Source organism: Myiozetetes cayanensis, unplaced genomic scaffold, assembly GCF_022539395.1.
Source record: "Myiozetetes cayanensis isolate MyiCay16 unplaced genomic scaffold, myiCay2020 scf10, whole genome shotgun sequence".
NCBI classification, from domain to species: domain Eukaryota; kingdom Metazoa; phylum Chordata; class Aves; order Passeriformes; family Tyrannidae; genus Myiozetetes; species Myiozetetes cayanensis.
The window spans coordinates 4266171-4289215 of record NW_026086605.1 but is presented as its reverse complement, the minus strand read 5'-3'; the positions used below and the strand labels follow the sequence as shown (position 1 = coordinate 4289215).

Sequence of the window (23045 nt, the reverse complement as noted above, 5' to 3'; positions counted from 1 at the left end):
TTTCCCTGCAGTGTTTGTCTCTCAAGTTGGCTGCAATTGGTTGGATTTTAATTTACAGTAAATACTGCTGTTGTAAATATTGGCCTTTTCTCCTCAGTTCTCTTGAATAGTGCAGTGCTCTCAAGATTCAATCCCTGTGTGTACACATCTGTTTATCATTCTCACCATCCAGATTGCATGGAAGTGTGATGGGAAAGAAAATACAGGATCACTAAGCTGCATGGCTTGAAATAAAACTGGCTTGTTTTCCTCCTCGTGGTGGGACAGCTCTTGGAGTGCTCCCAGCACACATTTATATGTGTCCCAGCAAAGAGCAGGCTCTTCTCCATTTTCCCTTTGGATATAAAAGTCACCAAGGTAACTTTTTTGAGTGGATGTAAAAAAGGTCCGTTACAAACTAAAAAAGAGCAAACAAAACAGCCAAAAGCCCATCTCTTCCTAAAAAAAACCCCTGCAAGTTAACCAAATTAAATCCAGGTAATCCAATAAAGACATCCACCTAAGCCTGTTGGTCCAAGAAAACGAGGAGAAAAAGAAGAGGTAGTTGTAGAAAGGAGGAGGAAGGGGACGTGCTGCTCAGAGGGAAGGTGCAGTTGTTGTTTCTGGAAGGAGGGACAGCACAGTCGGTGGAAATGAAGTCCTTCCCTGGCCTCTCACACCGACTGCAGTGGGTTTGTGGCTGGGAATTCAGCCAGGACACTGTTCTAAAATGGGAAGGTGTGGGACCAGCAGCTGAGTCACAGGGAAGGGTGTCCCCACAGTGATGTGTGAGTTACCTGAGCTTACCCGGGGTGGGAAAGGAGGGGAGCTGTGTTTGCACCAGGAGTCAGGTAGGACTGGTGGGAACTGTGTTGCTGATACAAAGAATTACTAACTCAGTTAATGTGACTGGCAGTGACTAATCCACTGGCACAGAGTGTGTCCTTTGCAAGGAGCTCAGGTTAATAATTACAGCCTATTCCATAACATGCCCACTGTTTCCAAGGAATTTTTCTTTGGTGCTTTTGCTTGGCTTTGAGAAGGCGAGGGGGGAGAGTCGTGCTGCATCATGAGAGAGTTCAGCTGGGAGCCAGCCCTAAGTGGAGAGTGGAGACCTCAAAACTGAGGGCTGTAGCGGTGTAGACAGGCTGTAGAATTTTATATCTTAATTTCCAGCTGAAACTTCCCTAAAAGAAAATTCTACCTGAGCTTCTCCTCTGCCAAAGCCTCCAGGCTTGCACTGGCTCTCTGCACATTCCCAGGGCAAAGTTCCCTGCCCCAGCCTTCAGACAGACCATCGACTGCTCACGTCCCACCCGAGCAATGGTGTCACCAGCAGCTCTTCACATGCTCCTTGTTAAGCTTGAAAGTGCTTGAGGATGTCCTACAGGTCATTTTGCAGCTTCCAGCTGCAGGATTTAATGGCAGTTAATGTTAGAGAGAATATTGATAATGACCGAAGAGGTTTCTGAAAGCACATTCAGCAAAGTCTGTCTGCTGTAACTGGTGGACCTGCAGAGACCTTTGGGATCAATGCTTGTCCCAAAGCACTCAGTGGAAATGCTGGAACTGAGAAGGGCCAGGATATGGCTTGGGGAGCAGTGCTGGATGAAGAGTGCAGCTGAATTATTTAATAGTTTATGTGCTGGCTCTGGGTCAGAGATTGTCGTGGAAAAGAACAACTGTAGGACAAACAAAGTGGGGGTGGTGGGAACCATCCACAGCCACTTAATTCTGCCTTTGATAGGGGGTCACTTCAGCATTTGGTTACACTGAGCTGTTCAGTTATTCCCTGTATTCTCTGGGATACAATCTGGGTATCCAATGCTGTGCCTATCATAGGCACATTTAGGAGGGTGACTGGTAGTGATTTGCCTGGTAGGATGTGACTTTAAACAGGACAGATGTTGTACATGATTATGTCTAAAGTACCACAGTACTGGGGTCAAGCAGTCATGCCATCATTAGATTGGCCTCCAGCACTTAACTTTTCTTTGAGCCCCTTAATTTCCATAATCTTGGTATGAGATTCAATATTTATTTAGAGACCGAAAGCAAAAATACTAAATTGAAAATACAGGTTAAAAAGAAAGAGGTCATTTCATGAGGGCACTTGGTGTGTTCAGCTGGAGAACAGGAGACTGAGGGGAGACCTCATTGCAGTTCCAGCTTTCTCAAGAGGGACAGGCACTGAGCTCTGCTCTGGGGACACCAGGGATAGGACTCCTGGAGCTGTGTCAGGGCAGGGTTAGGTTGGATCTCAGGGAAAGGTTTTTTCCCTGTCCTGCCCAGCTGGTAGGAGTGTCCATGGATTAAACATGGGAAACCCAGTGGACTTCTCCCTGTGGCAGCCTCTCATTTCTGCAAAGCCATTGATTTTCGTGGGAAGCTCGTTGGAGATCAGCTACCGACCCATCTGTCACGTTGTTTCAAAGAGGCCACAAGCTCAAAAGCCCAAGGCTGGGCATAAAAAAAGATAGGGCATAAATCGAATTCCTCCTGGGAATCAGGCTAAAATCTGATTCAAGCAGAGAGCACGGTGCAAAAGGGTTGTCAGCTTTCTTGTTCTGTGTGTTTGCTTTTCTTCGATTGTTTCACGCGCAGTAAATAATAATTAGGAAAAATAATAACAATTAGGAAAAAAATCAAGGCTTCTAAAACGCAGGGACAAGTTTTTTGCAAGCACATTTGTGTCATGCTGTGCAACATCCTTGTGCCCAGGAGAACGTGGCCCTTCGTGTTTGTTCCTGTATCAGTCTTAGTGACATCCTCATTAAAATGTAAAGGTATGTGAATGACTTTATTCACAGAAGTAGCTTCTAAAGGATGAATATTTTGAAAATAACTGTTCACATATTGAAATATTTTTCCAATTGGTCTTGCATCAAAGTGCACTGGGGGGTGTGTGTGTACATTTTACAAATGCAACCCTGGAGAGCGGGGAAGACTTGCAGCAAGTAGAGGAAAATGCGTTTTCTTCTCAATCAGTCACAGCTCTGATGTTGCTGAATGCAATAATTTGGGATCTGAGCTTTTAGTCTTGCACGAGAAATGGAATATACAAACAATCATCAGTTTTGGTGGTTGCTAGGCAGCAGGTTAGTGCTCCTTGAAAAGCAGCCTGGTGGGGCTGGTGGGTGCTGACAGTTCCCAGCCTGCCTCCTTCCCATCCAGGTGACACCCACAGCCAAAGAGAGCTTCAAAATTCTGCTTTTCCAGCGTTTAAAAGACGCAAAGTTAAAGCTCTGAGGGCTTTAACATTTAATCATCAATCCCAAGCTTTTCTGCACCTCCATTTCTGAACTGAAAGCCTCAGTGATTAAAGAAGAAAAGAAAAAAGGCAATTGCCAATTATCTTCTGCTGAATCTCATGATAAACCCAAAATCCACCATGCCCTGTTTTATGATCATATGACAGCGGTTTTGTTTTAATCTCTGGCATGATCTGTGTTTCTAAACCTGTTGTGATGGAATTCAAAAGGGGTAATTCCAAGATCAAACAAAGCATGGATGTGCAGTAAAAGCATGTGATGAATAGAGATTTGTTTTCTACTTTCCCTTCAAAAGGTAAATGTAGGTAATAATTCACCAACTGAAAAGTTTTACGTGGTGGAATGATTACTGAGCTCAGCTGTGTGAAGAGCTGTTAGCTTTAGACTCGAGGCAAGTCAGTGGCTACTCAAATAAACCAGGGAGAGCTGCATAGAATTCTTAAATTACGCAAAATAAAACTGTTTATTTGTGACCAAAGTAGTGACTTAGAAACTGAACTTTTCAGGCTTCATAGTGCTTTAAATCTTAGCTATTGTGAATGCTGATTTTTTTTTTTTTTAACTTGGTTTTAGCATCCCCTATCATCAGGCAGTTTCTGATGTCTGTAATCACAGCAGTTAATGGGAATGACTTTCCAGAAAGAAATAACAATCCCAAGTATTACACAAACCCAAATGCTTCTGTTGTACAGAAGTGACGTGAAAGGTCTCTATTAAATTTGGCACGGCTGGTGCTCCACTGAGTTTGGTTTTGTCATAGAAATCGCTCGGTGTCAAATTTGGCTCCTGTGAACGTCTCATCCCTTTGTTTTGGGAACAAAATGGCAGTAATACAGATGTGTGGTGGAATCACTGCTTCCACACCTCCACAAAAGCATCTGTACCCACAGCACACATCATTTTCTGGAGTCACCACTGTATGAAGAGTATTAAAAGGAAAAAAAATCAATAAATACCATTGTTAAACCAAAGCATCATGAAAAAAATCCCTGCAGCAGGACCATGTATTGAGTCATAAAATGCATAACAGGCAGTGCACAGGTTTTCTCTTGTCCTCCCTTACTGTTTTTTGTCTTAAAGTTAAGCTCTTTCAGAAGCAGGTAAATGTAGGAAAAATTGAATCCCTGAGGCCAGACAATTACCTCGAGCTCTTATTTCTTATTATGCACAAGCAACTCTGGGCTAATGTGTGCATTTTGTAATTGCCACCAGTTCTGAGTAACACGGGTGGAGTTTTTATTTACAGAATCAATTTGTGCCATCAAATTCCCTGCAGGTCGTGACCTTTACGTAAATATACATAATAGCACAAAATAACTCTTCATAAATATACTTTCTGGCTGCAGAACTACTTCTCCTTTGTTTGCTTATGTGTTGTGTTTGTCATGTTTACAGTCACTTCAGAATTTGCTGGCCTTCTCAAGCATTCCTGAACTTCCAGAAATGGACATGGACCCTAAAATGTGGGTGTCTTAATGACGTGCTGGGAAGGGGACTCTGAGGGGAGTTGGAGGAGTCCTTCCATCAGCTCCTTCTGTATGAAATGTTTCTGTTAGTTCAGTTTCTTTTGAAAGGACATTAGGTGGTCAATAAGCCAAATAATGTGACAGTAGGTACTAAGGAAGCAGGAATTGTATTCAGAATGCCTTAAAATTGGAGATGAGTGGAACTTGGAAAATTTAAATTTGGATTTAGCTTGGACTTGCCTCCTTTCATTGTCTCTGTCTCTCAGCTACTCTGTTTTCTGTACAAACTTCTGGCCCATCTAGTGTTCATACTTAAATGTTTTATTCAAGGAGCTCCAGAGTTTGCCCTGCTCTAGGTTTTTCTCCTCTCCTGCCTCCTGTGCCACATTAGGGACACTTTCAGAGCCTGTCAACCCATCATCTCCATCTCTGATTGCCATCCATCTGCCTGGTCCCACATATCACCTTCAGGACAAAACCCATTCCTGTGATTCCTGACCCCACAGAAGAGCTTGTTTAAACAATCCCAAATCACTTTTTGGTATGAACAGTTTTCCAAAAGAATAGGATGGCCCCAAAACAGGAGCTTTGGCAAGAAACCAGAGGTGTCACCTGCCTTGTGCTGCCCCTTGCCCTGGTGTGAGCAGAGAGCACCTCATACAGGAACCAGAATTTCCCAGTTTTACCCACAGAGGACTCCTCTTCATTCCAAGGAGAATTTGGGTTTTGTTGCTGCTCATGCACAACCTGTGACTGCTTTGCCAAATCTTTGTGTCCCAGTTACAGAAACTCTGCCTCACAGAATCCTGGGGAAATGCATGGAAAATATCTGATTGCTGTCAGCAGGACAAAGGGATGGGTGGGAGGCAGTCCCACCAAAGTGGAGGAACCATGGAGCTTCAAGACCTCTCTTGTCCATCAGCAGTGGGGAGTTTGATGACTTGCTCCTTGCCCCTAATTTTTCCTCTCCCTGACACAGGAACCTGTGACATTTGCGGCATCCCTTCCATTTCTACAATGAAACTACTGAAAAAAAAACTACGAAAGAGAATTATTTGACTATTGAACACTATTATCCCTCGTGATCCACCCCAGGTCTTGATGTCATCCCTCCACACCCTGTCTTTGAGCTCCTCATTCCCCTCCTCCCACATTTTATAAAGATCCCAGCAGAGCTCCATCAGGGAGCTCCAGGGACAGCCCATGTTGTTTACACTGAAGAAATCAAACCTCTGCCAGTTAAATCTTCCTGGGCACTCCCATCTGAGCCCTTGGCCTGAGTTATGTCCACACAGTTGGGCTTTAGAAGGTTCAGTGAGTTAGTCACTGCTTCTAGGGACTGAGATTTGTTAGCTTAAGCCTTTGCTCCCTGAAGAAATGTAGGACTGTGTTCCTCCCCACACCTCTGAAAATTCAACAAAATAAATGGGGGGGAAAAAAGAAATAAAACTTGGAGGAGGAGAAAGAGAAGAGGGAGAAAGTAAAGAATTTTCTTAATTTTATCTCTGTGTGCGTGATGGATTTGCTGGGGGTGATTCCTCCCTTTAAATTATTAACTGAAGATAAAGAATAATAGCAATGCATAATGGAAACACATTTCTTTTTCTCCTTTGCATGGGCTTGAAGATATAATTCCTGTGCTCTTTCCAGCCCCCTGATGGGCACCTTGCTTCTAATGGCAAGGATAATGAGAGATTTATGACTTCTGGCTTTTTGATAGCAGAGCAGGACTCATTTGTCCCTTCCATGGTGGATCCTGTAATCATCTCTGCAGGCAGCAGCTACAGCTCCAAGGTGTGTGAGCAGGGAAAGATAATTCACTTATCAAATCTCACGATGCCACTCGAAACAGAAGAAAACCCACCCTGACATCTTAGAAAAAATATTTTTCTATTTTGTTTACATAATGAATCCTGTTCAGACTGAAATGATTTCAGGCTGCTTTGCTTACTCTGATTTGAAAGCCTTCCCAACAAAGCTGCCTTAAAACACTGTCATCTTTGTGCCACCTTGTTCAAGTGCTTTCTTTTGTGGCAAAGTGCTTGTTTGTGTTGGTTTGGCTTTTTTTTTCGTGACAAGAAAGGTTTCAAATAAAGAGCTGGCAGCTGCTTTTTGCTTCTTTAAGCCTGTGTTGTTTGACCCCCATTGTAAGGATGTGCAGGGCACTTTTTATGAGTTCAGCAAAGATCCTTGGAGAGGACTGGGGGACTGTCCCTGTGTCATCCTCTCCTGATGAGCACGCACTGTGTGGGTTTTAGCTGTGTTTGAGCTCTCTGGGTGATACCCTGTGCTCCTTCAAGCATCTTGGTGAAAATTGCTGCCTGGTCTTGCAGGAAAGTTGTTAAATGTTAAAGCCTGCAGAGATGAATGTCAGGTGTGTTTTTATGGGATTGGAAGGGAGTCAAACCCACGTGTGGCTGTGGGGCTGCCTCCCTGCCCTGCCTGGTCCCATCCTCACTGGGGTGCTGCCTTTGGATCATTGTCTATGCAACACCTCCCCTCTTCCTTGAATTTAACACCCCTTCTGAAGGCTCAGGATGATGTCCTTGAAGGGCAACAAGACTTGCTGCCCAGAGAAGCTGTGGCTGCCCCTGAATCCCTGGAAGTGTCCAAGGCCAGGTTGGACGGGGCTTGGAGCAGCCTGGGCTAGTGGAAGGTGTCCCTGCCCGTGGCAGGGGGTGGAATGAGATGGTGTTCAAGGTCCCTTCCAACCCAAACCTGTTCCAAGGCTTTCTGGAGATGCATCACTGTCTCTACTAACAAGTAAACACAACGTTTGCTGGTAGATACCATATAAATTGATTTGATATCATCGGGGATTCAGATAAAAGTTGGAATTTTCAGCATTTATCCACCTCTACTTTTAATATCAAGCATGTGAACTTCAGCTTCACTGTTCAGTTCTATTTTAGATGACAGCAGTCTCTGCAGTTTTATGACGTTCCTTCTTTATGACACATGAAGACGACCAGAAGACATGGATTCGGTTCCGGTGTTCGTTCTGCCTTGGCTTTCATCTCAGATGTATCCGAAATGTCCGGATGGTTTCTCTGGATGACTCACTTCAGATCTGAGGGAGCGAGTGATGATCTCTCCCAGCCCTTTCTGAGGGGAGAGTGATGAATCTTTAATGATGACACTTTTGTCCTCAAGGCTTCCTCAGGTATTTGAATTAAAAAAGTCACGAGGAAATTTGAACAGTTCTAATGTTTTAAACAGAAGGAAGTATAACTTACTTCCTCCAGTAAGAATAATGCACAGAAGGAGAAAAGGGCTTTAAAAGGAAGGTTTAATGATGTTAAAGACATTGTATTAACAGAGTGGTTGCTCTGATGGCTGACCCTGCAGCATTGGTGTCCTTTCGCTTCCAGGTTCCAAGTGGGGAATTTGAGCATTTTTGGATAATCAACAGTGCTGACTAGGGGGCTGTAGGAATCCTGGCTGCCATGGACATGGGAGGGAGCCCAACTCCCTTCACCATTCTCATAGATGCTCATCTAAGATCAACCAAAAAGAGAATTTTTCTGTCAAGTGGAGAAGTTTTCCTCTTTTCATAGAGTGTTTGTCTTCTGCAGTGCTGTTTTATGGTGTTTTGAGGGAAGTGCTGGAGGTTCCTGGATGCTCTGGAGGAGTTGACTGGGAGGTGATGCTGGTGTCTCAGAGGGATGGGGGACATGAGTGGGGCAGAGCAAGCAGGGCTTGGAGCAGAGCAGAGAGACCAGAAGTGCTGACACACATTTGAAATTTGTCAGCACATGAATAGTAAATGAACGGAATATGCAGCTTTCATGACAAAAACCGGAGATGAGGCCAGGGCCAGTGGTCTGAAGTCATTCCATCTCTGCCCAGTGTCACTCTGGGTGTCAATCATGGAACTCTTTAGGTTGCAAAAACCCTCTAAGGTCAAGTTCAACTGTTCCCCCAGCACTGCCAAGCCCATCACTAACCCACATCCCCAGGGGCCACTCCACAGGTTTTTCTGAACACTTCCAGGAATGGTGATATCACTGCTTCCCCAGGCAGCCTGTTCCAGTGCTTGACAACCCTTTTGCTCAAGAAATTCTCCCTAAACTCTAATCTAACCCTCCCCTGATGCAACTTGGGGCTGTTTCCTCTTGTCCTGTCCATTGTTCTCTGGGAGCAGAGCCCGACCTCCCCCACTCCAGCTCCCCCCTCCTGTCAGGGAGTTGCAGAGCCAGAAGGTCCCCCCTGAGCCTCCTTTTCTCCAGGCTGAACCCCCCCCACTCCCTCAGCTGCTCCTGCTGCTCCAGACCCTTCCCCAGCTCTGTTCCTTTCCCTGGACACGCTCCAGCCCCTCAATATCTTCCTTGTAGGTAGTTTATCATCGAACAACATCCCCCAGCAGGGCAGTCTGTCTGTGTCTAGAAAACACCTGAAGCACTGGTAAACCAGCATTTTCCATGGCCTGTTTCTCTGTGTGTCTCAAGTTTTGCACTAAACCTCAGCTGGCTCCACACTGGGCTGTCCCGTGCATGCCAAATATTCGGAGGACGCCGTTTTTCAGCAGCACCCTCACCTTTGCAATCGATCTGTGTTTCAGCAAGCTGATTTACAAGTACATCTTTTCTGAATCATTATCCGAGCCGGCTGCCAGTTGGCCCGAGGCAGAAATCCAGGCACTCGAGACTGGGAGAATCGGTTCCAGCTGCACTCTGTAATTAGGAAAACCCTGGTCCGGAGCCGGATGTCCAGATGCCTTGCCAAGGAGCCTATCACTTGGTTCAACAGCCAGTGTTTTGAGGGGGGGAAAAAAAAAAAATAAAAAAGAAAAAGAGGGAAGATGTAACGGGACAAAGGTCACGTGCCAGCAGTTGCTTTGTCTATTCCTCGTTTCATCTCCCGTGCGTGAGTTGGAGAGGTGGATCACGGTGGGAAGGGAAGGTCTGGGGAGGTTAAACAAATCCATGGGATTTCAGCTTGGATAGAAATAAGTTTCTCGTGCTCCCCACAGAGATGGAAAGTGCTTGAAATGCCATTTCTTTCGTGCTTTCGCACCAGGGAGAAGCTGAACTTTGCGTTCCATTGTGTAACGAGGGTTCCAGTGCAATGTGTTTTGTCAGCAAGGAGAATTTGCAAACCTGGGATGTGACACATCTCAGCTAAAGCCTTGTGCTCCCTGTAGTGTCTTCCTTTCAAACACAGATTCAAGCTCTTTTTAAAGGTTTAGTTTTGGTTGTTGTTTTTTTTTTTTTTCCTTTGCTTGTTCTGGTGACATGAATTAACAGACGTGAAGCTTCCAGGAGTAGATTTAATAATATCAGGAAAAATACTGGTGCTTTTGCCACCAATGCCATTTAATCTGTCTCAGCAATGAGATTAAATGACTTGCCAAAAGTTTGAGTGTTTTCCAACAATAGAATTCCTATAGTAATATGACAATGTCATTGCACAGGATATAGTACAAAAGGCAATGCAAAACTCCACTGTGAATGATTTAGAAAAGAAAATAAATATTTCCTTCTCTTCTTCTTCCCACCTCAATTATTCCCATCTTTCCTGCTCCAGAAACAGCTACTTTTTAAAGTTAGATAAGCAAGAATTAACCAATCTCTTCCAAGGGATCTGTGGGAAATTGGAAGTTTCTATCTACAGATTATTGCTAATCATAGGAGATTACTTTGATAAGAATAATTTTCCTGTTCTATGCAATCTGCAGTGTGGACTTTGACAACTTGTTCTTCTTTGGCCCTGTAGTGTCAGTCTTTTTGCTGGAAATACATTTGAATGAAATTCATGAAAGGCCATCTGGTAAAAGAAGCCTGTCTGGATCTGATTTATCTCTGGCCAGCCCTCTGGATTTCCTTATGCACTGGTTGACATTCACAAGTTGATGTTCTCCTGTTGTAGTTTCCTGCTTGATCAGAGACAACTGTGGGTTTCTTACTGTAAAGCCTTTGAGGAAAACATTGATAACTCAGTGGAATTTGTTGCTTTATTATATAGGGGGTTTTAATCAAAATTTTGGATTTTCTAAGGTCTTGTCATAACCCAATCCAAGAATTCCTTCTTTATCTTTCCCTGCTAGTTATTCTCTATTTAGTTGTTTTAAGAAGTAAATAAGACAGCAGGTGTAGCAGCTCCTCATCGTGAAGGTGTTCACATGTAACTCATCACATTACTGACACATTGAAAATAACCCTTCCCCAAGGCTCCCCCCAGCAGTTACCCCTATCCCACTGCTTGTGACCACTGATGGATTTTTCTCCCTTGCTGTTTTTATGCTCCTCTCTGTGCCCCCCAAGATGAGGTGCTCCAAGGGCCTCTCGCCCAGGGTTGGTGCCAGCAGTTACCGGCGTTAGATCAGGTTCACCGATTGCGACTCTGCATTATTTCTTTGCCAAAAAACGTGTAGTGGGCCCTCTGCTCTGGCTATTTTCTGGATTCTCTTTTTTCCCCACACTGTGGTTAATGAGTCCAGCTGTTTGCTCTGCTGCTCAGGACTCTCTGTTGCTCAGTGACAAAAAACAACCTCTTTTTTCATGCCAGCTGTGGATAAACACAGTGTCATTGGCATCTTGCAGTTGTGCTAGTGAAGTGTTAAAGGATATTTTAGCGTACTTTAATAAAAAAAAGGTTCATCAAACATCCTGGAAGTGTTTTGAGGTGTGGTGGGACTGAAGGAGATCTCTTGATCTCTTCTTTCCCCTCTTCCCTTCACCCAAGGAGACAAAGCCATGAAGCCTCTTATGGTGAGTATGTTTTAAAAAACACAGAGCTGGGTTATATTCCTTTGTTAGTGCAATGTTACATGTAAACTGAAATTCTGCTTAGCAAAAAACTTCTGTGGCAGGCTCTCTAGGTGAAAGCAAAACAATACAAAAGCGCTTAGCAGCGGTGTGACATGTTGCTGTAAAGCAACAGCCAGGAATACCAAGAGATTTCAGTCCAAATGGGGAATTTCTGAAAATTAATTTTGGATGCTTGATAGAAAATAGAAAGTAACGTAATTTCTGGCAGAGGGGTTGACAGCAGACGTAATGCATCATTGGAATGGCCCAGCCTGTGTGTTAAATGGAAATTAGCTCCATGTAAAAATGCTGCAGAGAGAGTAGAGCTCACAGAAAACAAAAAAATAACAATAGCAGAGGCTGATGTACTGGTGTAATAGTTACCCTGAACTGGAGACGTTCTGATGTAATAGAATTGGTGAATATGGCTTGAAATTACTGCAGTTCTTTAAATGTGAAGGTGACTTATTGCAAATGAAATCAAGCTCACAGTGTCCAGCCCGTTCCTGGGCTGGTTTGTGCTGCTCCCTGTTCTGCAGACAGCACAAAAGGGATGTTTGTGGGAATCTGCCTTTCCCATCTTTCCTGATCCCTCCACACTCATGCCTGAAGCTATGGAAATCAAAAGCAGAGATACTGGAGCTTTGGATCAGCCCTGAACACACTGTTAGACTGTCCACATCCCTGCAACAGGATCCCAGGGGCGTTTCAAGTGCCTCTCTTGCGAAGGGGCAGAAACAGATCCCAGGGCAACCAGATCATTTACAGGAGCTCTTTTCCCTCCTGCTTTCACTCCATTTAAAAGCACATTTTCTAAGCCATCTCCTCCAGAACACTGGAAATAATGTTCCTTTCTCTGTGCTTCTCCCCAGGGGTGTCACAGAAGCGATGGAGCACTGACGGTCGCAGGACATGCGCAGGCCTTCAGCAGGAGAGTGCTGGGGGGGGAGCAGCGAGCTCTGCCCAGGTGAAATAAATAAATCCTGTTTGGATAGCAGTCAGCAGAACGCGTGAGGGTTCGGAAAACAATCACTGATTGCTGAGCAGTGTGTTTGGACTTGGTTTTGTTTAGCTAGGCTTAGCTTGGGCAGCAGAAAAGCCGAGTAAAATGATGGCCAAGTGTCGTGGTTCTGTGAGTTCTTGGTCAGGGGGCAAAGTGGCGTGTTTTGTTGGGGAAAAGAAGCTGTTAAAAACACCCCGGGAGACCAAATCAAGTGGCATCCCAAATATCAGCACACTCTGCCTGAGATGTTCTCAGGATTAAGCCTGAGGTGTTCAGCTCACCACAATTGCTTTGTGCAAGTGCGGATTTTTCTCACGGGGTGCAGGGAAGCTTGAAAGCTCCCAATGAGCAAAGGATCTGCTGGGCAAACCTTAGGGATCCGTTTCTTTGCCAAGGATTGGGAGGAGGAAATAGTACATATGTTCCAGCAGAAAAAGGAGAAGTAAATTATTTAACATATTGGTGCAGGAGTTTGTAGCTAATCAGGAGCGTTTTTGACATGCCTTTGGATTCTTGCAGGATGTCTCCATCTGTGCAGCCCTTAACAAAAGGAATAAATGTCAAATTAACTACTGGAGCATGAGAGATGCATCCAAAATAAAGTCTCTCAAGGAACATTCTTCTTGGGTGCCCTGTAGAAATCTTGGGGAAGGCGAGAGTTTTGGAAGGCAGGCAAAGGTCTTAAACCTGGAGGCAGAAGTAAATGAAGTGCAGAAAATATGAGGGAAATGTTGTTACAAACCATGAAAGAAACAGAGAAGGAAGAAAATGCTTTCCCTGGGGCTGTGAAATTATTGAATTGTCAAAACCACAGGCAGCTGGTTTAAAGAGTTGATAAAATTTATTTGGCATTTCACCTCATTAATAAACGCTTGATCTACTTCTACCCATTTGGTTTCCCAATCAGCTCCTTCCAAAGAGTTACAGAGGAGCCCAGTTTTGGTGGTGTTTCCCTGCACAGAGGACAGGAACACAGGAATGCTTCCATAGGATCTCAGGGTTGGGTTGGAAGGGTCCTTAAAGACCATCTCCCCGTGTCGTTTGGTGCAGTGTCCCAGCTCTGGCACCAAAGCCCTGACAAGGATGACCCTGGTACCTGGGAGGTCACAGCACTGCCACACTCATAGTCTGAATAATGTTGTGTTCTGGGAAGCCCTTGTTGAGCCCTGGCACTGATCATCAGATGGGAGATACCCAGATAGGACTGGAGTGAACTCATAACCAGCAGGAGTAAATGGCACCTAAACATGGGATGAACTTTCATCATGGAGCTGCTCCTCAGATCCTGCATGCCAATTCACTGTTTGGGTTTTTTATTTCTGTTGGGATCAAAAGATCTGGGAGCACAGGGCAGGAGCAATCTAATCAGCCAGTTTACAGCAGCAATGAGATTAGGCCAGATGCTTTATTGCATGTGACTTATGTGACCAGCCATGTGGATAGTAATAGCAGGAGGTTTTAAACTCAGGTTTACTCTTTGTCAGAGAGCTGGAACATGAAAGCACCTCCTTTGACACCTCAAGTGAAGTAACATATGGAATATCAAGACAGAGGTTTGCTGTCGTGGAGGGAAAATTAATCTGAGCCACTTTCAATCTCTGGGCCACTGTCAGTCAATCTTGGACATAGATGTTCTTATATCATTGGTAGGTATCACCAAGTAATCATAAGCAAGAGAGAACTAGTTAATTAAAATAGTACCCAGAACTCTTATCTAGGTAACTGTACCACTTTTGTGGGAGGGATCATGGAGAAGTTTTTTCATGCTTGTAACTGGTGAGGTTGTAGAGCTGTAATGATCTTCATGCCCACAGGTTCTCTGCAGCATGTGATGTCATGCATGGACCATCAGTTAATGATCCATAATATATTTAAATACGTTTCAAATTCCAGCAGACCATCACGAAAGAGAGGTTTAGAGTCTGCAACTGGCACTTGCCTTTGCCATGTCCATTTTTAAACAGCTACAAGTCCCAAATGTGGCAACAGAATAAATACTCAAAATAATAGTATGAAATGCACAATTTACACTTTAATATTTCTTTTCCACCAGTGATAAGGTTTTCATTGAAGCCTCCAAGACAATTCAGAGCTGATTTCAAGAGCATGTGTTCTTAAGTGACCAAAAAAAAAATAATATGAATAGAAAGTTAACAAGAGACCTTGAACAAAACTGTCTGGTGTGATAGCTGGTAGATGAGAAACAGTTGCACATAGAGCATGTTGATAATTTGAATCTTTTCATTTGCAGGAATCTCTGTCTTCGCAAAACACTGCGTTGATTTCACCGGTAATCATTTCCCAGATGATCGATGGGAATACATCCAGAGGAAATCAGCCTGCTTTGCCTATGCAGTCCACGATCCCCCAGCCCAGCGCTTGTCACACGAAGCAATCTCTGTCTAACCATGGGTCAGTCAAGGTCACCAGAGCATTTCTGGTACTTCCCAGCAGACTGGAGGTTCAGGCCTCTTTAGAAGACACCGAGTCACCATCGGACTCTCACGTCACAGGGGAAAAACGGCGTCCAAAGCAGCAGAACGGGTTTGCCTCCATAACTGTGACAGCCAGACGTGTGGCTGTGGGCTCTGGGGACCCAGCGTGTGGCCCTGGGGCTGTGCGGGACCCCAGCACTGTGTCCCCCACCTCCAGCAGGGTCCCTGCTGTCCTCCCTCAGTGGCCTCCACCAGGCCACACACCCCAACGTGCCTCTCCAGGAAAGGTTTGTGAGTCTTGCCCAAAATCAGGTGAAGAGCCACAAAAGCAGCTTTTTGACCTTGGACTCAAGGAGACTGGCGTGGGCCTTCAAAGCAGTGATGGGAGGGAGCAAGCACCACCCTCATTCCTCTCATGTGTCCACCTCCAGGTTTCTCAGCGGTGCCCACGCACCATCTATTATTTAGACAAGTCCCTCAGTGTGTGCATGGACCAACCTCGAATTAAATGCCAAAAAACGTATAGATCCACGTTGTCCTTCGACATAAAGTGCAGTTTGTCCAGATTAACAGCAGATGGAGTAGATGGCATAGCTAATGGAGAGCCCATGGAGGAGACAGCTCCAGCAAAGCTCCCAGGAGCAAACAAGACTCCACTCAGATCAGACTTGAGTGTAGACTTCACAGAAAATAAGGTAATTAATAAAGTGAAAACAAAGGAAGGCTGTTTGGGTAGCAAGTACCCTTTGCAAAGTGTCCTCATCTCAGAACTTCCAGCATTTGTGGATATACCCAGAGGACATAATAACGTAGTAGCAGCAAAGAAGGAAGAGGATGAGCATTCAGGCAGCTCTCACGCTCTGTTTTCCCTCCAACTTCCTAATTCAAGTGATGAGCCAGGTAAGTAATTTCCATAAACCTCAGTGTGGTGGAGCAGAGGTTCAGGCTGGAACAGACCCACCACAGTGATTTTGTGTGAGCAGATAATAGTACTGCTTGTTTCTACAAAGGCACAGTGAGTCAGAGCACAGCCCAGCTTTCAGTTCCAGGACTGCCATGAATATTTGCCATGCTGCCCATCAGCTGATTGGGAAAATTCTACCTGTGTTTTCTGCACTAAACCTCTATTTTTAACCATTTATTACTGTAATGTATTTTTTTTCTCTTAGCAACAGGCAAGTGCTTATCCCCTGAAAATAATTAGGTCTTTCTTTGAATAAGGGCTGAATTTCAAGGTGTGAAATTAAGAAGATGATTACACTGAGCTCAGTTTTGTGTTCCTTGCAATTAAAAATGATCTTCTTTTCAGCTTTTTTTTTTGAAGGCTACAGTAACAAGCCCAGAGCTTTATAACTAGTGGATCCAGGTAAATGGTTTGCAGATCTTGAACATATTTATTTCCCACATTTCCAAGCATTTTGCAAGCATAAAATTTCCTCTGCAACATTGCTCTTGGGGAAGGGAGAGGTACCATGGGGATTGCTTGGTGCCCAGGGTGATACAGCTCCTGCTGCACTGGGCATTTTACAGTGCAGCTGTTTTCCAACACACTTGGATAACCACAGCTGAGTTTATTGACTTTCCAGGAAGGGGAGGTGGATGGGAAGAATGTCAATGAGCAAGTCTGTTTTTTAGCAAAAGCACGATGATTAAAACTTACCCCCCTCCCCATCTGTCCCACGACCTTGGGCTACATTTAATTGCAATTACCTTGTTCTTATATGGTCTTTTTGATCCAAGGGGCAGTGTATGAACATAAGCTACTTCCTAAGATTCCTCTGTAGCTTCATCTTCCCAGTGTGCAGATGGGAAAAAAAAAGGGAGAGATGAGAAGCTGCATCTTGTCTTGAGGGCTGGGCAAGGTACAAACTCCTTGAAGTTAATGCTGCTCTCCCTTTCCTGTGTCTGAAATCAATGACCCTGATCCTGCAGCCACAGAGGTGCAGGAGCAGCACCTGAGAGAAAATATTCCTCTGTGTTTCTAAGCATAATCCTGCTTGTGTGTTTTTTTGGGGGAGATGGCACAGTGGGAAGCAGGAGAGGGAAGATGCCGACCAGTGCTAAAGGGTTGGAGGGAGAAATGTAAATGGATGACAGCATCAAACTAAGCTTTTCAATGCATACATCCTAATTTCAAATAACAATGTCCTCCTGAAGTTTCCATTGGGAGTGTTAGGTGTTCAAGGCTTTGTTCAAAACCATCTAAGGTGTCTCTGTGATACACCACAGAAACAAGGATTAAAATAACACTGAGCCTTCCCTGGGCTGGGTGATACCATGGTGGCCATGGAAGAATCACTTTTACCAGAAGCAATTAGAAAGTGAAATGGGGCACTGCCCACGGTTCCACAGTTTTACTGAAAAGAGGAAATCAGTGAGGTAAGAAGCTGAGAAATACTGGTTTCTGAAAAAGGACTTCCACCATTTGTGTACACAAGAATATAGGTGTAAATAAACATGGGAAGTGTTACCTTTTTAACTGCTTCCACCTTTTGTGTGAGCCATAATGTAGAACGTAAAGATATATATTCCTCTTGCTCAAACCCTTTGTAACATATAAGAAGGTGTTTATCAGCTTACTACAACTTTCCTGTGTGAAATTTGTATAAACAACCAGAATAATGCTGGAAAACAACAGCCTTTCTCCCCAGGATCACTGAAGTAATGAGCTCTTGCACTGCCATCAACCATTAAATGTGACAATCATGAGAAACCTGGTTGAACACACGAGACATCCACACTGCTCGTTAAAATGAGAGGCAATTGGTGTGATTTTAACCTGGGAGGAAAGAAAAAAAAGTGTTTTCATTCAACCCCTTTAGTTCTGGGAGAAATGGGGGAGAGAAGTGATTAATACGAGATTAATCATAGAATCATTAAGGTTGGAAAAGGCCTTCAAGTCCAACCATCCCCCAGCACTGCCAAGCCCACCACTACCCCATGTCCCCAAGTGCCACATCCACACGGCTTTAAATCCCTGCAGGGATGGGGACTCCACCTTTCTGGGGAAGAAATTTCATACAACAACATACTCCCAATTATTTTAGTTATTTTTTCCTCCAGTATTTACTAGCTCAAATCCCCTCATGTTAAGCTTTAATCTGCGAAATGTTTATGCAATTAAATGTTTGTGAAATGAAATGTTTAAAAAGAAGGAAGAACTAGCAACGAAGGGGCAGCAAACAACTTTTGACACCATGTTAGTGCTTTAACATGGTTATCTTATTGGCTGAAGGAACTGCAGAGAGCACTTTGTCCATCATATTTCTGATGACCCAGAAAGTTGGAGTTTATATTGGTTTGCAGCTGGAGGCAATACCTTCCTGCCAGCAGAAATACAAGTGGTAATAACATCACCATGGTTTAAAAAAAAAAAAAAAAAAAAAAGAAGAAAAATTACTTTCAAGTCTACACTTCTGTGTATGAAATCTGTAAATGTAGTTTCCAGGATGTACAGGCTGCTTTATTAGGATCTGAATTGGAATGAGCACCCAAATACTTCTCTGCTTTACAGGTACTGGGGCCAGGTTTGCTGTCTCCCAAAGGGCCAGTTGAGTCATGGCCTCTTTGGAATGTCATTTTCCTTAATTTTTTTTTTTGTGTGTGTGTGTGTGACTTCACTAAAGTAATGATAACTCTACTTACAGGATTATTCATACTATTTCGTGTTCAAATCCAAGCATTCAAGGCTTGGCTTTGCACAGACCTGGATAACCTAATCTAAGGCCCTGCTTTCAGCAGGAGGCTGCTCCAGGTAATCTCCAGAGTTATGTATTTCCACCATGTGCCACATATGAAAGGGATATTTTAGGATTATTAATGAAATGTAAATCCTGGGCTATGCTCATGGATGACAATTATAAGTAGAAATCCAAACCTCTCAGGCTCGGTGTTCAAAGCCATGTTTCGTGCCTAGAGCATCCCAAGGATGGAATATGATCTCGTGATTTCATCACTGTGGACTGTACCTTCTACTGGCTCCATTGTTTTGGGCCTCTACATCCATCATCTGGCAAGAAATTGAATTCTAAGTGCTGGAAAATCCATGTTACACATGAAGTCAGGCTTCAACTGTGGGAGGACGCAGAGTGGAGTCGTGGGACTTAAATGTGTTTATTTTTGTGAGTGACCAGCATTTACATCCCTTGGGCAGCTGGAGGAGCGTGTGAAGAGGCCCACTGAGAGCCACAGGACCCACCTCAGAGCATGGCCATGGGGAAACCCTGGCCAGGCTCCATGGGGTCCTTGTCACGGGTGATGGATGTGCATCACCCTCCCTTTGGTCACAGCTTTTAACAAGCTGTCAGAACCTGCTAACGCTGCTTTTCAGGGAATGCTGCAATTTCCTTCACTGTCTGCAGCTGATGTCTCATAAATACAAGGTAAGTTAAAAATGAAAAGATTAGTCTTGTTTCTGCTGAAGACAGGAACATTTTTAATCTTAATTTCTCACTTACATTTCGTGAAGTATATATTCCACATGAATATCTAGTTTTCCATCCATCTTTTACAATCTATTACCTGCTGGGCTCTATGCTGAATTATTAAAAAGGGGCAAAGAGAAGAAAATGGAACAAGTTTAAATTCCTTTTGACCTCTTGATTAAACAGTATCATTACTTCTCTATGGAAGATTATAAATGCCAACATCTGAATTTATCTGTTTAAGCTTAAATAACTGTAAACCTCTTGGTACCTGAGCATCTTCACAAACCTCAGCTATTTTCTAAACCAAAATAGTTTCTGCTAACAGCTACAGTTTTGTTCTTCTTTTGTTGTTGCACCCAAAACTGCTGTGCAGAGTTATTAAGGAAGAACCACGGAGGTGGAGAGTAAATCCAGTTTGGATGGTGGGTGCTGCCCTGGCTTCCTCAACTCTGTGTTGAGATACAGAAGATGGTCAAGGAGAGTGGGGGGAGAGGAGAAAAGGGCATTTCATGAGTCACATTCCTATGTAAACATCAGGACTATGGGATATGTATCAGCACTGGTGTGGCAGCAGGACCAGGTCAGTGACTGTCCCCTGTGTTGGACACTGGTGAGGCCAAGCCTCAAATCCTGGGGTCAGTTTTGGGCCCCTCACAGAGACAGAGATAACGAGGGGCTGGAGTGTGTCCAGGGAAGGGAACGGAGCTGGGGAAGGGTCTGGAGCAGCAGGAGCAGCTGAGGGAGCTGGGGGGGCTCAGCCTGGAGGTAAGGAGGTTCAGGGGGGACCTTCTGGCTCTGCAACTCCCTGACAGGAGGGGGGAGCTGGGGGGTGTCTCGGGCTCTGCTCCCAGGGAACAGGGACAGGGCAAGGGGAAATGGCCTCAAGCTGGGCCAGGGGAGGTTTAGATTGGATAATAGGAAACATTTCTTCACCAAAAGGGCTGTCCAGCCCTGGCACAGCTGCCCAGGGCAGGGGTGGACTCCCCATCCCAGGGGGGGATTTAAAAGCTGTGTAGAAGTGACTCCTGGGGACGTGGGTTAGTGGTGACCTTGGCAGTGCTGGAGGAGCAGTTGGACTCGATGACCTTAAAGGTCTTTTCCAACCTTAATGATTCTGTGATTCCATGAGTGAGTGAGCAGTGGGAGGTGAATGGCACACCCTGGGGATGGTTGTAATGGATGTGGCCAGCAGGAGCTGTGGGCACTGGAACCAGTGGGGGTGTCCAGGGGAGTTGGATTGCTCAGGAGGCGAAGGAAACATTTACATCAGTGAACAGGACAGATCAGAGAGCTGGTAATGGAGTTGCCTTTTCCCAAAGAGAATGGCAGGTGACTGGAAAGCATAATTCACTTAATTAAAACTACTCGAGTCAGTGAAGGGGGAAAACTGAGATGGGATCTGGGCTTTTGGGGTGTTGAATGGCCCCAGGTGATTACAGGCTTGTTTCCCTCTTAAACAAGAGTTTTATTAACAAGTGCTGAAGTCAGCAGCATGTTTTCTAAGGGGTAAATAACTAGATTTAATTTGTTTCAAGAGCTATTTTAATTTCTTTATGCAGTGCTCAGGTATGTATATACATACTCCTACTGGAGTAAAATCAGAACAGCTGGTGCTGTGGGACTTTGAGGTGCTTCTACCTGCAAAATAAAAATATATTTGTGCTTTAAATACACATTGAAGAGCCCCTGATACTTGAGATATTTATGCATCAAGGGGATACTGTAGGTCACCTTTAAACTAATATATACTCCTGGTAATCAGCATGGGCTAATGAGGAAATCTGAAGGCTATAAGTAGTATTTACTTTCAATTATTAAATAGTATTTGAAATGTTGTGGTGAAAGAATGTGGCCTATCTGGTGTTCTCACATCATCTTCTGTTTATGGGAAAGTCACCGTTCAACAGGGCAGAGCACAAGATTTGTGTGTGTGTAAATATATATATATATATGTATACATGAACAAGATATAATTAGAGGAAAGCTGTTCCTTACAATATGGAATTTATTGTATAGAAACTTGAGTAGCTCCAGCTGATGCCAATTAGCTCTCCAGCCTGTGAATGTGTACAGCAGCAGGGATGGTGAAGACAGGAGAAATATGAAATATGGCACACAGGATTTTACTTTAGCTTGCACCTGCTAAGCACAGAGAGCCAAACCTTCAGCTGATGTCAACCAATAGAAATCTCTGCCTTCTGAGGGGTGACACTGATTTACATCAGCCCAGAATCTGGCCAGGGACGTTACTGACTTGGCACTATGGACACAGCAGCTGGTGCCGACTTGTTAAGAACAAAGCACCACATGCCAAAAAGCCCATTAAAAAGCTCTCCTTTGATGTTTCCCTTCATCTGGTATAAATTTAAAATGGAGGAGGCTGTCAATTTTCCTTAGTCTAGACGTTTTGTGTCATTGGGTCTGTGTCACACTGCAATGTGACCTTCGTGTGCTGCATCACAGGCTCAGAATTGAGGAATCGATCCTTTCAGATGCTGAGAACTCGGTGGGCAATCAGCAGTCCTGTTCTGGGTGACTCTGGAAGGTGCTACCAGCCTTTGAGACAGACCCCAACCTGTGTGATGGGCAATAGCAGTTACCTGTGTTTATCCTGGAGCTTTTTTATTCATTTTTTAGAAGTTAGAGGATGCCTCTTCTTCTCTGGCGGGCCCTTTCTCATTTATGGAATCCCAAGCTCTCGAGCTCTGCTCTTTGTTTCATTTACCTGCTGCCGGTTTCCCCATCATCTGTTGCAACCAAGGAAGGGGTGATGATGTCTTTGGGTGTAAGAGAAGTAAGAGATCAGTGTGGAGGGATGTTTATTATTCCATTTATTTAAACTATGGGGCTCAGAAGACCTGTGTGGCCTTCTGCCCATCACATGGATAAATGTTAGAGATCTTAGACAACAGGTGGAAGCAAGAAGGATGGATGATGTTCAAGTTGTGTTAGTCAAAGCTGCCCTTAAGCCGTTTTTCAGTGATGCCACTGTGATGTCACAGTGACCCAGGCTGAGACTATTTTCTTATGGATCTAATTGTTCTTTAATGATTTCTCTGTGGTTTAAGGCAACGAGCAGCCAGGGATGGTTGGAATTTCTTGGTTTTTCTTTTCTTTGGGATTTTTTATGGATGGTTTTGTTTGTTTAAGGGCATGACCATAAAATAATTTGGCTGGAGTTGAAGGAGCTCCTCACCCTCAGGTGCCTTTTGGGGATTAAAGGCTCAGTTTTATGTTATGGGACATAGCAATGAATGTGATGGATAGAAAGGCCATGGTTTCTCAAGAAAACAGAGGGGTGTCTGCTCTGTTAATGAATTAGAGTGATTTTCCCAAAGATCTTTGTATTGTCTGACTATCTAAGTGGTTTTGGCTTGTGAAAGTTAAGGGTTTGATTCTTCTGCTGTTTTCCATCTTGGTTAAGTTTGACTCGATGATGTTAAAGATCTTTTTCAACCTACACAACTCTGTGATTCTGTGATTCTATGACATTTCTATCTGGAGCTGTCAGAGTTGGTGAAAACGTGAGGCAGTTTGGAGTGAAAGGCTCTGGAGGGTGCAAGTCACTCGTTAGCACTCAGGGCAAGCGGCAGCGGATGGAATACCAGAATCATTAAAATAACGATTAAAAGAGATGGGCTCTGTGGCTTCAGTGACTGCATTATGCCACTGGAGTAAAGGGCCTCATTTTCCCCTAATTCACACTTGGTTTAA

General features: G+C 44.2%; 1 protein-coding gene across 2 annotated transcripts in view; it reads left to right on the top strand.

Moving 5' to 3' along the window:
• Positions 1-23045, top strand: part of CUNH10orf90 (chromosome unknown C10orf90 homolog) — a 64709-nt gene that overhangs the window by 17862 nt on the left and 23802 nt on the right. For both annotated transcript variants that reach the window (XR_007627422.1, XM_050305347.1), the window contains exons 2-3: positions 12339-12433; positions 14721-15804. Coding sequence is in view for 1 of the 2 variants with exons in the window: in XM_050305347.1 (XP_050161304.1) it covers positions 12339-12433; positions 14721-15804 (1179 nt within the window). In the remaining variant the exon portion in view is untranslated. The remainder of the gene's footprint in view (positions 1-12338; positions 12434-14720; positions 15805-23045) is intronic.